At 47.5% G+C, this 13,158-nt stretch overlaps 1 protein-coding gene across 1 annotated transcript; it reads right to left on the bottom strand.

The window, feature by feature from the left end:
* Nucleotides 1-2,463: 2,463 nt before the first annotated feature.
* Nucleotides 2,464-13,156, bottom strand: FAM151B (family with sequence similarity 151 member B). The gene is made up of 7 exons (XM_058823841.1): nt 13,102-13,156; nt 12,201-12,429; nt 11,797-11,945; nt 10,685-10,841; nt 7,632-7,840; nt 5,938-6,073; nt 2,464-4,390 (listed from the first exon to the last, which is right to left on the bottom strand). The coding sequence occupies exons 1-7, from the start codon at nt 13,154-13,156 to the stop codon at nt 4,237-4,239; spliced, it is 1,089 nt and encodes a 362-aa protein (XP_058679824.1). The 3' UTR covers nt 2,464-4,236.
* Nucleotides 13,157-13,158: the final 2 nt, after the last annotated feature.

The following is a 13,158-nucleotide window of genomic DNA, read 5'->3' as shown; positions in this document are numbered from 1 at the left end:
ACCATAAAACAATTTAATGGGGATTCTAAACATTAAACCATTTAAAGGGGATTATCAACATATACTCTCTGTAAATTACTTTTTGGGAGTATTTGTTTCCATTCATGTTCTGCCTTTTCCTTCCGGAAGTTTTCCTGGATCAGGCCCTCTGTACACCAGGTACAAAAAAGGATTATGTGGACATATTTTTAAGATACAGAAATTATATGGAACAACATATGTCAGTATTAACTGAGTACAAATTAGTCCCTACACTGATTACACTTTCCTAATGTTTTTATGATAATACAAAAGGAAATGCCAAGTTCTCAACTGTCCATCTCATAGTGAAGTTAAATATTTGAAAGGGAAAATGGATCTTTAAAAAATAAAAATTATTTCTTAGAAGAAATTGCCTATCACCAGGTATGCCAACCGGTAGCTTTGATAAGGGTATAAAGCCCAATTTCTGCTGTTTTGATTTTAAAATTAATTATGTATATGGGACTATGGCTCCCTTAAATAAAACCATAATTTTTCTATTAAATGCTCAGACAATGGAGGGAAGTGGCAAGTGTCTTGAAAAGGGAAGTTTTTTGGTAGTATTACCAGTATTGTGTGATTAATTGTGATGCAAAGTAGTGTGAAGTGTTGATATTATTGCTTGTGTTACTGTTACAAGTGACCTTCAAAGGAAAAAGCTTTGTTCTCTTGCTGTTGTTATGCTGAATAAATAAAAGTTATTTTTCCCCCTCAGAGAGAACATGGAAATAAGCACATGCTTTTATTCACTACTCAGGAAATGATGAGTCATTGCAAAAGGTACTCATTCAGAAGTGTTTCTCAGGCTGCCTCTGTACAAGAAAATGGGAACAGTAACTTCGATTTAATCCAATACAGCTAAATTTGTCCAGAGCGCGGTGCGAGCGAGGCTCTCTCCAGCTGCCGGAAGCTTCCTGCGGCTGCACTTGCGGAGCGGAGATGCGCTTGTGTTGCCTTTGAAGCCCGAACCCGTGACATTTCCCAGCCGCGCCGATGTTGTTTGCAGCCAAGCGCGGTCAGCCCGACCCGGGAGCCCGATGCTAAAGCCTGGCTGACAAACGAGCCCTTTCCGTGTCCTTGGCTGCCCGGGCTGTGCTGCGGCCCCGCAGGTGCCGGCGGCGGCCCCGCCCGGAGCCACGGCCGCGCACGCCCGGGGCCCGCAGCGTTGCAAACCCACCTGCCGCCCTGGGCAGCGCGGAAACGCTTCGGGTTCCTCCCTTCTCGCCTTCGTGTTCTCTGCAGAAAATGCTGTGGAACCATACAATGGAAGGAACTTCAAAACAAATAGTGGAGGCTTCACAAAAAGCAGTGGTTATATAAGAACTCCCATTATTTTTGTTTAAGAGATTTGAGAGCAGCGAGTCACTACACAAAAATGTCGTAAACTAGCAGGTTGTGTTTAAGGTGCAATGTTCAAAATATAGGCTTCAAAATATCTTTCCCTGCACATTTAATTTGGTTTTGCTTTTAGGGAGTAATTGCTCTGCTGTGATCTTTGTCTTTTACAACTACACAGCACTTTCAAAAGAATATTGCCATAATTTGATGCAGCTATACAAGAAAAACAGTAAACTAAGTAGACACTAAATTCTCTTTTTGCTCCTCATCAATCCCATGTAAGACCTTTATCTCTCTGCGTGCCATATACAGCAGAACTAATTACTTTCCCAACTAAAGCAAGGGATTTACAAATTTTCTTACATTTTCACTGTAAAGTACTACTGCCACTGCACTAACTTCAAGGAAATCAGGTTTCATAATGAAACACCTTAAGAAAGCTTGGGGGGGGGGTGTTTCAGTGTCAAAAGGATAAAATTCCAGTTGTCATCACTAAATATTCCCATAAAACACCCAGCTGTCAACCCTCTTGGAAACACAATGCTTCTTTTACTCCTGCACACAAGTTGACCTTTTCTGTGAAAAAGCTTCCCAACATACAGATATATATACACACATATATATGTATATGTATAAATATGCAAAATTCCTGTTTCTCAGCAGCACCCGTTACCTGAGCCAGGCGTCTCCTGGACTGATGACGCAGGCAGCTGCAGAGCTCCTGTTAATCCAGGCATTTTGTCCCAAAAATTATGTCCAGATAGTTAAAAATCATGCTGGGATCCTATGCTGAACATCAGAGATATTTTCTAGAAATGTACACGAGGCTATTTATTCTCAAGTTCCTGAAACCCAGACACAGAGGCACGCTGAGGAACTGCAGTAAATTCCAGTATTTTTCCCCAAAAGCATCAACAATTTTGAACACTTTCATGCGAGTTTCACAGGCAGAGTGAGTTACAGCCTGCCTTCTCTCAAAAACATCTTGGTTTTTAAAAATAAACCTGACCTGTACATAGATTTTAAAACCACATTAATGTCTCCCTGCCAGCCCCACAGCAACACATTTTATTTTAGGAGAGCATTTGAATAAACACAGAGAAATAAAATCAAATTTATTTATTTATGTGCAAGTCAGACTAGACTGACATAAACAACTTCACGGGGGACTAGCAAAGATTCATAGGTAAAATTACTTACAGAAATTCATATACATAGAATAATCCATACAGAATAATCAAATTCACCACACAGCCATTTCCTGGTAATCCAGATGATGTCTTCTTTAATTTTATATGATTATCCTGTTTACTGACATCCACAGGTATTGCTCAGATATACTTCTTCTTTAAAAATACTTCTGGCAGTTGCTGGTGCTTTTTACTTAATAGTTTAATGAGTTGTAACAAATCCCAGTACTTCAGGTGGGAACTGGTCAGTGGGAGGATTTCTAAGCAGCAGAAAAATGTGTGCCTGTGGTCCCTAAGAGGCCTACCACTGAGAGATGGAATCCTGCAAATCAATGAATGCAACTGCCTGCAACAAACCACAACTGAAGAATGAATCGCTTCTCCAAACTCACTGTAGAAATCACACATCCAGGCCTGACCCTTTGGTGGTTACTGCCACTCACTTTATGGGTGATTAAATTAAATCAAGTACTCTGTTCAGTTATCTCAAGTATAATCAAGTAGTTTTCTTCCTTATGTGGAACAATCTTTTCCTAAGTTTTGGTCAAGCACACCTTAGTAGGTGACCAAAATGAAGAAAGCTCTACCCCTCAATAAAACAACTATTAGATAAATCTCTCAAAGGAGTAGTCGGTTACAAATGGGAGTCTTGAATTTTAGTGTGAGATCACGATAATTCAAAATGTAGGATTAAGAAATGTAACTAACTTTTCTATCACAGCTGTACCAATGCCATGTAAGAGCAGTAAAAATGGCTGTAATTTACTTCAGTACTAACAGCCTGTAAAATATTGTGTACAGTATCTGTTAGGCTAACAGATGAGTTAAGAAAATTCGCACAGGAGCCATGTGAGGGGAACAGGAAAAGGAGGACAAGAAGTTGAAGGAGCAATGCTTCTCAGGGCATTAGCTGTTACTCAGAAGCTAAGATGTCCTCTGTGATTGTGGAAGCAACCTTTGGTATTTCTGCTACCGTTTGTGGTGTTTGCCAGAAGCCAATCCCACAGGGCCAGTGTCTCAGTCCATGTGAATTTTGGGGAATTGCAGCAGCAAAAGAGGGAATAAATGGCTTTAATGAACCAGGTCAGGCTCTTCCTGCAGATGGTTAGCAGGGCTTCAGCTTTTATTGGAGAAATTTCCACTGTGGGCAATCCTGAGAGCTGCAGGGCCCAGCGAGGGCCGAGCTGCCTCACCCACCTGAGGGCCTGAGAGCCCTGCAGCCCTGGGGAATGTCCCCACGGCAGCCCTGGGCAATGGCCCTGCAGCCCAGCGAGGGGACAGCGCTGTCCCTGCTGCCACAGCCAGCCCGGCTCAGCCCCAGCCAGGGCTGCTCGCTGGCCACGGCACTGCCCTGGCACTGCCTGGGCACAGCGGCCACGGGCAGAGCAGCTGGCAGTGCCACCCCCCCTCCTGGAGCGTGGCACCAGGGTCCCACGCCACGAGCAGGGACAATGCGGAAGGCACTGCGTTTCTGATTGAGAGGCCTTTCCACACAGTGCCAAACCAAAACTCCGCCAGTAACCACAGGCGTGCCCAACCCAGCCCTCTGGCAGGGAAACTGCATTTCTTTGAATAAAAATATCCTCACTTTTAAAGGAAATTGCATCTCTTTGAATAAAAATATCCTCACTTTTAAAGGGGTTTACAATGTAAAGCACTATAGGGTCAGGCATTGCCTGCTTTGCATCTACTGTTCTATTCCAATGGCTTTTTTGAATTCAGAATTTTGTGGCTCAAAAATGTCATAATAAACCCTACTTTTATCAAAATTTTCTCGGATGAGAAGCAAGTCTTCTACAGAATACACATCCTCCTTTCCTGTCCAAACAGTGAGGCTGTACCTATGTCCAGAAAGAGGGAGAAAACAAACAAAACCGAGAGAAAAAGAGTATGTTAAGATAAAGCATGTACACCAGAAAGACACTGCAGTAATAGGCTCCTAAAAATACTCAGGATTACAGCATCATAACTTTAGAAATGTAATTAAATACAAACAACTGCACCCCCAGACAATTTATCTGTGATTGTTCTGCCAAACCTCAGAGGGATTTAAATAAAAAACCTCAGGTAAATATCCAGCGACAAAACTGAGCATTTAAGGTTTGATAAATTAATCAATAGTCACAAGCTGAGCCTCAAAACAGGAAATATGATGCAATCCCAGACGCAGGTGATTGTTGTGCTTTGTCACATCAGCAATGTGTAGAGATACCACCTAACCCAATTCTCAGTAACTGCACAGAACTTCTCAAAAAACACTGAAATCCCCCAAAGATTATTCAGTTAAAGCATCATTTCCACATCCTCCACATGACATATACTTCATTTTTCCCTTTTGTTTAATAAAACTGTAATAATTTTAAAAATGTATAAATTAATAATCAGTTGTATGTGAGCTAAACTGGCTCAGGAATTTCTGTCTTCTAGTCATGCCGCTGAAGAACCCCCCTGAGTTTTATGAGTAGGTAAAAGAGAAAATCCCAGTATTTCACTTGGAATAATGTTTGTATCCAATGATATCTGAGACTAACACAATTCAGAAGATACATTCTTAGTGCAATAACTTTTTAAAATCAATTTCCCAGTTTTAACAACTTAATTCTAATTTCTGTCTGGAGTCTTCAGCATAAAAAAGAATATCAGCCTTTAATTTGTCCACCCTGTTTTTTCTGAATAATTAGAAAGTTTTTGGAGATTCCCTTAAGTTTTTTGTCTTGGGCTTTGACCTTAGTTGGAACAGTTTTATTAAACTCTGGGTAGGCACAGCAGTTGAAAAAGAAGAGTAAATGGCAATATGCGGGAAGCTGGTTTTATTCTCATTCTATTACATGTGAATAATTTTTATAATGAAATGGTTAGGGGTTGGTAGGAATGATTTTTAAAGGAAAATGTAATTCCTGTATGAAAACCACTGAATAAATTTCAAGTGCCTCACCAAAATTAATTAGCTTGGAGGGAAACACCTGACTTGCAATCTAGAAATCATCTTTGACCTTTCTCAAAAATGCTACAAAAAATATAAATAGCGAATGCCATACAAAGTCTTTGGATTGGATGAATTCCCAATTGCAACGTCAGACTATTTAGTCTGTTTAACTATATTTATCTCAGGGGATGTTTGTAGCAGAACGGGGTTCCACACCTACGCACCATTTAAAAGTCCTCATGGTAGGTAATAAAAAATAACCTTCTGGGATTTAACTGCTTTAGAGAAATTAATAGCGACCACGTCTGTCTGAAGACTCCAACACTTTGCGGCCGGTGGGAAATGAAGCACTGGGAGAAGGAGAACGCCCACATTGCCAATGGCACCGGGCTGTGTGTGACACAGGGCTGGCCAGGACGGGCCAGGGCGCAGGGGCTGGCACGCAGGGGGAGCAGCACTCACCTGTGGCACTGCTGCAGCAGCCACTGCAGCTGCGGGACGGAGCCGGGCACCAGCGCAGCCCTGACCGCGAACGTCACCGGCTGGGACAGCGCCTGGCACAGGCGCCACATCTCCTGCACCACGGGCCACTCGTAGCCTGGGGACACACAGCGAGGGCACTGAGGGCTCACGCTGACCCTGGGGACACACACATTCAGAGCCCGCAGAGCCTGGGGACACACACAGCCCCGGGTCCCCCAGGGTCCCCTGGAGACACAAAACCTGCACATCCAGCGTCCCCGAGAACCGCACAGTTCCGCCCTGTAACTGCTGCACGGCTCTGGGCAGCAAATGTCCCAGAGGAAAAATGCAACGAATGCAATACCCACGTGGAAAACGAACTTACTACGCAAACCTTTATTTCCCATACTTTACGTACACGCTTACTTACTTTACATACAGCTACAGAACGTGGTGTTTTTAACATATCTTTGCCCTTTCTCTAAAAAATTCTGCTGTCACTGACTTCAATGTGGCCTAGTTTAACATTGTCAGGGACCCTTTAAAAATAAAAACATTAAGAAAAAATTAGGACAAAAATTAAGTTAATCCATTGGGAATGAAGATGTACACAAATCAACACACATGGAGAGAAATATTCTGTGCCTAAAAATGCTACAATCAAGCAATCTAAAACACTGAAAGTGCCTTTGCTGGGATTTCTATAAGGACTGGAGCTATTTCAATTTATATTTACCTATTCTTTTGTTTCTACAGGCTATGAACATCCTGTAACAAGTTAACAACTTTTTTCCTCGATTACTCAGATGGAATGTACTGACTAGAAAGAGTAAAAACGCACCAAATATTAAAAAAAGTTTTCTGCGGCAAGCAGCAACTTCTAGGTGAAATCACTCAAATGAGCTGGTTTTCTTAAGTTTTACAGTAGAACCTCGCTTAGTATTTCCATAAACTGAAATTTGGACTGGAGATAAAATGAAATTTGTTTTCACAGGTTGCCCAGTATTTCCAATGCATTTTTCAGCAATTTCTTCCTGCACTGAAAACACCTGGGAGAAAGCACCGAACATTTCAACAACACTGCAGTATATCATACAACAAAATACTAAATCTTGCTAATGAGTAAGTAGCAATGGGGGTAGTGTATAATCCTGACACGGTGACCCCAGATAATATTGGAGGGGACTCTGCTTCTCATAATGAGAATTGCAAGAGGAAGCCTGTAAAAAAGACCCTATATTAATGAAAATTGGAAAGTTTACTCCAAAAATTCAACTTGCCAAGAGAAATGAAATGTTAGGGATAAGGCTGACCCACAATTTGACTTCAGTGATCAAAAAAAAGCAGAGATAAAATTCCACATTTTCAGCTGACCTGTTTTTCCTCAGGACGCATGCCAGGGCTCTGACCACAGATCAATGCTCCCAAGATTCAGGCCCAGCCCTCCCTGAAACAGAGGCTAAGAAGCTTGTCCCTCAGAAGTGCTCAGCAGGTGAGAAGGAGCTGAAGCACAAACCAGCTTATTTTAGGAACAAAAAGGTGTGGATTTCACCCATCTGTGCTGCCACTGCACAGCGCTCCATCCCGCACCGCAGCACAGGACAGGGTCCCACAACCACCGCAGTTCCCAGCCAGGGCACGGCCTGGGGCTGCTGCCAGCTGCAGCACGGGAAGCACAGGAGCCCTGCCCTTACCTTGGCCTCGGTGGCAGCCCGTGGTCCAGCCCAGGGACAGGGTGGCATCGGGGCACGAGGAGGTGACGGCGCCCAGGAAGGCGCGGGCGTCCAGCGGCGCGCGGCTCCCGCAGGGCCCCGGCAGGACGTCCCCGTTGAGCCACACGGGTCTGTCCAGGCACTGCCCCACCTGCCCCAGCAGCTCCAGGGAGGGACCCACGGCGGCCAGGCTGTGGGGACACAGGGCAGGGTCGGGGTGGCGGTGTCACCGCAGCGTCACCGCGGTGTCACCGCGCCGGGCAGGGCGCGCCCAGCGCCCGCTGCCATCCCCTGAGTGCCAACCCTGCTGCCGGCACCTCCTGCCTCACCCTGACCCCCCCGACCTTGTCACCTCTTCATCTCAGGCCCGAGAAGGGTTTTAACAAAGGAAGCCACTGCAGTCTCTAACGCCTGTGCTGCATCTGCCACAAATGCTGTAAACCCAGCCCAAAGAGTGAAAGCCATCTCTCCCCACCTTAACCACGCTCAAAGTGGCAAAGATTTCATCACTAGGCAGATCCAGACTCAAAGCTGCCTTCAGATCCATGCAAGGTGATGCACCTGTACTAGGAGAATTAAAAGCGCAACGCAGACAAATTTAAGGCAACTAAAAGGGAGAAAAGGCACCCACTTGAACATTTAATGCTTGGTTGTGGTTTGTCCCACAGCTCCTAAGTGGCAGCCCACAGAAGCCTGCCTGTCCAGTGATCATCTGACAGATAATTACTGAATTGTTAAATATGAGCTGGCATCACTTAAGGAAACAGTGCAGACACCCTGTGAGCGTATAACAAAACCCATGCTCACATATTCCTGCTGTCCTGTGCAGCCCCAAGAAAAAGCACAGCTAGCTTCTTCCTACCCCCAGCCTACCAAAACTTTCAAAGCACCGTGGAAGGAAAGGAGATGGGGAGCAGTGGGGAAAAGAAATGAGCACCAAGAAAAATCTTCTTTCTGTCACAGCCCACTAAGTAATGCACTGTGCAACATCGAGGTATTTAAAATCACTATGATCAGAGTTTTGTAATTAGGTGAGTTCAGTCCCCTGAGCTGCTTGCCTTGTCTTTCCTCTGTAAAGTCACTTGGTGTATTTTGCCTTTTGTGGTGTTGGGAAGGCTGCACAGGGGCAGGAGTTCCACTCACTGAGACGAGCTCAGGCTCTCCAGGAGAAAAGCCAGTGATGGTGTTAAGGTGTGGGCTGCAGCATTTCTCACACAGCCTGGGGCCAGAACAGCTGATATCCTCACACATGCAAGGGACTGTCAGGGCCACAGGAATGCCTCCCTAGTACTGCAAAGTGTAAGGTAATGCAGTGAGAAAAAAGCACAAAGCAAAATGGCAACACAGGGGAAAAAAGAAAAAAGAGAAGAAAGAACCAAATCAAAACGACAACAACAAAAAAATCCACTCCCAAAAAAACATAAACCCCAGAGCACTGGTTTTGTTGCACAGCATTTAGAAAACTCAGACTTACAGCTGACTTTCTGTGAAATGACTTTGGCATTTCTGAGGTGGGACACTGAAGACCTTTTGCAGAATACATTAATTTCAGTAGCCAAAGCCAGCAGAAAATGCAATTATGTGGTCAGTCAGGCTGATAGAGCAGAGATATAAAAAAAAGTACATGTTTAAAGCATCATTGAAATAATCTCCAAAACTTCAGCATTGGCATCCAATTAACTATTATGCAAAGGAACATCAAATTCTACTATCACTAATTTGACTCTATCTGCACTGTGTGATGTACTTCTAAATGTTTTCATACAATAATTCTTTTATAATGCCATGTACTTTTAAAAGTTTCCTTGAATCACTCCACTTGGCTGTAAACTCCTTGTGGAAAAAAAATGAAAGGAAAATAGTTTAGAATTCATTTAAACAATAATTAAAATGGAGGAGAAACTTCACCCAAACACACTAGAAATAAGCCCAAACAAATGCCTACTGCTGTTTTTCCCCTTCTCACAGAGATCCTGTAACAATAAAAGGATTTATCCTGCCCACGTTTTTTACTTCCGTGAACTTTCAAATGAAAACCATGACTGTGTAACACAGAACCATAGGCATAAATCGCATTTTACAACTATCTCGTGGGGGGTTTCTGCATTTCTATGGAGTACTTAAGCACTGATGAAGCTCTTTGTAATTTCTGCCAAAACAGACTGAGCACATGGAAACTGAGACAAAGCACGAGTCAGGAGCTGAAGGGTGCATGTCTGGAGATCACAGCTCATTTCAAACCCTTCCAAGGCAATCTCCTGGGGCTTTCAGGTGTGCTTGCCCTTCGAGAAATGAAACAGCTAATGGTTCAAACTCTGACTGAACCTCTGGATGTTTAGTTAGCAAGGGTTTAGTTAGCAGAGAAGGAGCCTTCCAGAGAGGCACCAGCATTTCACCTGCCCGATGGGAAAGTTCTGCTCACAGCACCTAATTCACTGAGTTAAAAAACATCACTACTTGTACTTCAAAACACTTTTAAAGGTTTTGTTCTTGCCATGCTTTCAGAATTATGGACTAAGTTTCCACATGGATTATGCTTCAGTGTCGCAGACATCTTTTTATGAAAATCCTTTCCTTAGGATTTTTCCTCCTGAGAAGCTGGAGGCCTCAGGAACAAAATGTAAACATTGATTATCTGCTGCTGTGGGATGCAACAGGTGCATCTGTGATTGGGCTCATGTGGTTGTTTGTAATTAATGGCCAATCACAGTCAGCTGGCTCGGACAGAGAGTCTGGGACAGCTGCCTTTGTTATTCATTCCTTCCTATTCTTAGCTTAGCCAGCCTTCTGATGAAACCTTTTCTTCTATTCTTTTAGTATAGTTTTAATGTAATATATATCATAAAATAATAAATCAAGCCTTCTGAAATATGGAGTCAGATCCTCGTCTCTTCCCTCAGCATAACACCCCTGTGAACACGGTCACACTTCAGAATGCTAAACTGCACGATAAGGAGGAGTTTGGTTGACAACCAGCTGTAGAATTGTTAACGGGTAAGAACGCAAACAACACAACAATCTTTTTGTTGTGGTACCTCTTAAAGTCGAGCTTGATGCCTTTGTTGGTGCTGCCCATCTGTGCCAGCCACTCCTGCAGGGTGATGTCGCTGTCGGTGTCCGGGGGATGGGCCAGGATGGGGTCCCTGTCCCCTCCCCGGAGGATAACATCCACCTCCACCATGTGCACATCGCCTGGGGGTTGAGAAATTCCACCTCAGCTTCCAGCGCTTCAGGGCAACAGTGACCCAGCAGGTGTGTCCACAGCAGCCCTGCACCCTCACCCTAACGGGAGCTGCTCTCTGAGACACAAGAGATGCCATTCTGGGGGGCTCCCACTCACTAAACCCTTTGCAAGCCTTCAACCAAGTGAAAATTGATGTCTGAGGGGGCATTTGGCCAAGCAATGACGTGGGGGTTTTTTCTTCACGAGAACAGATAAATGGACGCCCATCATGTGGATCCACTCCTGTTAAATTTCATATCTTTTCCTCTGTAAACAGGGTTCCTGAGAGAGGAAAGATGAGTGCAGGATTTAATACTGGCAGAGAATGAGCATTCCCCTTGACTCATTGCCAAAACCGACAAGGAAAACGTTAGCTCACACACACGACAGGCAAAGAGGAGTCTCAGGAGCGCTCAGGCTCTTGAAAACAGCTTTAGGTAATGAATCTGGGCAGTGCTACCCGCTCTGCAGAGAACCCAATACACACAGTGACGGCTGAAATACAAAGAAAAGAGCTAGCGACTGTATTCAGGATAAAGGATGTCATATATACATTTACGCAAATATGTGTTTGTCAAATATTCACATAAATTTACACACAATTCACTGCCACCCAGGCTGGTGCACCAGGGCCCTTCTGGCTCTGCGCAACCTTTCCCTGAGAGGAGAAAGGGGGGATTTGGGATTTTAGCCCAGGAAACAGGAGCAGAGGGGACGGCCTCAGGCTCAGCCAGGGTGGGCACAGCAGGAATTTCCCCATGGAAAGGGGGCTCAGGGATTGGAACTGCCCAGGGGGCGTTCGGAGCGCCCAGCCCTGGAGGGATTTCACAGCCGCGGGGAACCTGGAGAAGGGAGGGGAGGGCAGCAGGAAGAGGAGGAAGAGGAGGAGGAAGGGGAGGAGGAAGGGGCCTGTGCCTCACTCACTTCGCGCGGCCTCCGCGGCCCGGGCCCGGCTGTTGGCGGCGTGGAACCAGCGCACGGCGGCGCCGTCCCTGGCCGCGATGTGCCCGGTGCGCAGGAAGTGATCCACGGGCCACTCGCTCCAGGCGCCTGCGGGGACACGGAGGGCAGCCCTCAGCCACACAGTCCCGAGACAGCCCCGGCCCGGCCCCCGCCCCAGCCCGGCCCTGACAGCCCCGGCCCGGCCCCGACACGGCCCTGACAGCCCCGGCCCGGCCCCGGCCCTGACAGCCCCGGCCCGGCCCCGGCCCTGACAGTCCCGGCCCGGCCCGGCCCCGGCCCTGACAGCCCCGCCCCAGCCCGGCCCTGACAGTCCCGGCCCGGCCCCGACACGGCCCTGACAGTCCCAGCCCGGCCCCGGCGCTCACCCCGCGCCCCGCTCGCCATGGCCCGGCCCGGGCCCGCCCCGCCGGGGGTTGGGTCCCGCCGCCGTCGCTCCGGGCGGAGCCGGGCCGGGGCTCGGTGGGGACCGTGTCACAGCGATCCCGAGCAGGGACGGTGTGCCGCTGTGCCTCTGCACCCTCAGCGGCAGCACAGGCCTGAGGCGGGGACAGGCGGCGGCGGCAGCCGGGACACGAACACGAGGGGCTCCGAACGCTGGAGTCAAGTCGGGAGGATGCCGTGCTCAGCTGGGCCAGGGCAGCTCAGGGTGGGCACAGCAGGAATTTCCCCATGGAAAGGGGGCTCAGGAACTGCCTTGGCACTGCCCAGGGGCGTTTGGAGTGCCCAGCCCTGCAGGCGGCACTCAGAGCTCTGCGCTGGGGACAGGGTGGGGATGGGGCACAGCTGGGACAGCCTGGGGGGATTTTCCAATTGATGAATTCTGTGGTTCTCTGTGAAATCAGGATGTCGGTGTAGGTCCCTGCAGCCCGGCAGCCTCAGGAAAGGCTCGGGGCCCCGTGTGCCGCAGCTGCCCCTGCCCAGGGCAGTGCCACCCTCAGCGCTGCGGTCACACAGGCCCGGCTGGGCTCAGCCGCCCCGGGCGCCCCTCGGGCTGTCCCAGCACAGCCCTGCCCCGGCCTGCGGGGCAATCGGGGCACTGCGGGCACCGGGGCAGGGCCGGGGCAGCCCCGGCTCTGTGTGCGTGTGAGGAACGGCAGGGATGGCACGGAGAGGGCAGGGCTGTGCTGGGACAGCCCGGGGGCACCCAGGCCTGCCCAGCCCCATGGGGGTCTCTGTCTGCAGGGTGTCACTGGCACGCTGAGGAGTGAATCCCATTTTTGGGGCAACAGCAGGAGTCCCAGGAAGCTGCAGAGACAGGACACGCACATTCCAAATCTTTGTTTGTTTCATTACGAATAAGAAGACAGAAGGTTGCAAGCATTG

The sequence above is a fragment of the Ammospiza caudacuta genome, chromosome Z, assembly GCF_027887145.1.
Source record: "Ammospiza caudacuta isolate bAmmCau1 chromosome Z, bAmmCau1.pri, whole genome shotgun sequence".
Classification (NCBI taxonomy): domain Eukaryota; kingdom Metazoa; phylum Chordata; class Aves; order Passeriformes; family Passerellidae; genus Ammospiza; species Ammospiza caudacuta.
The sequence above is the reverse complement of the archived record's forward strand: the minus strand, read 5'-3'. Positions and strand labels throughout refer to the sequence as shown.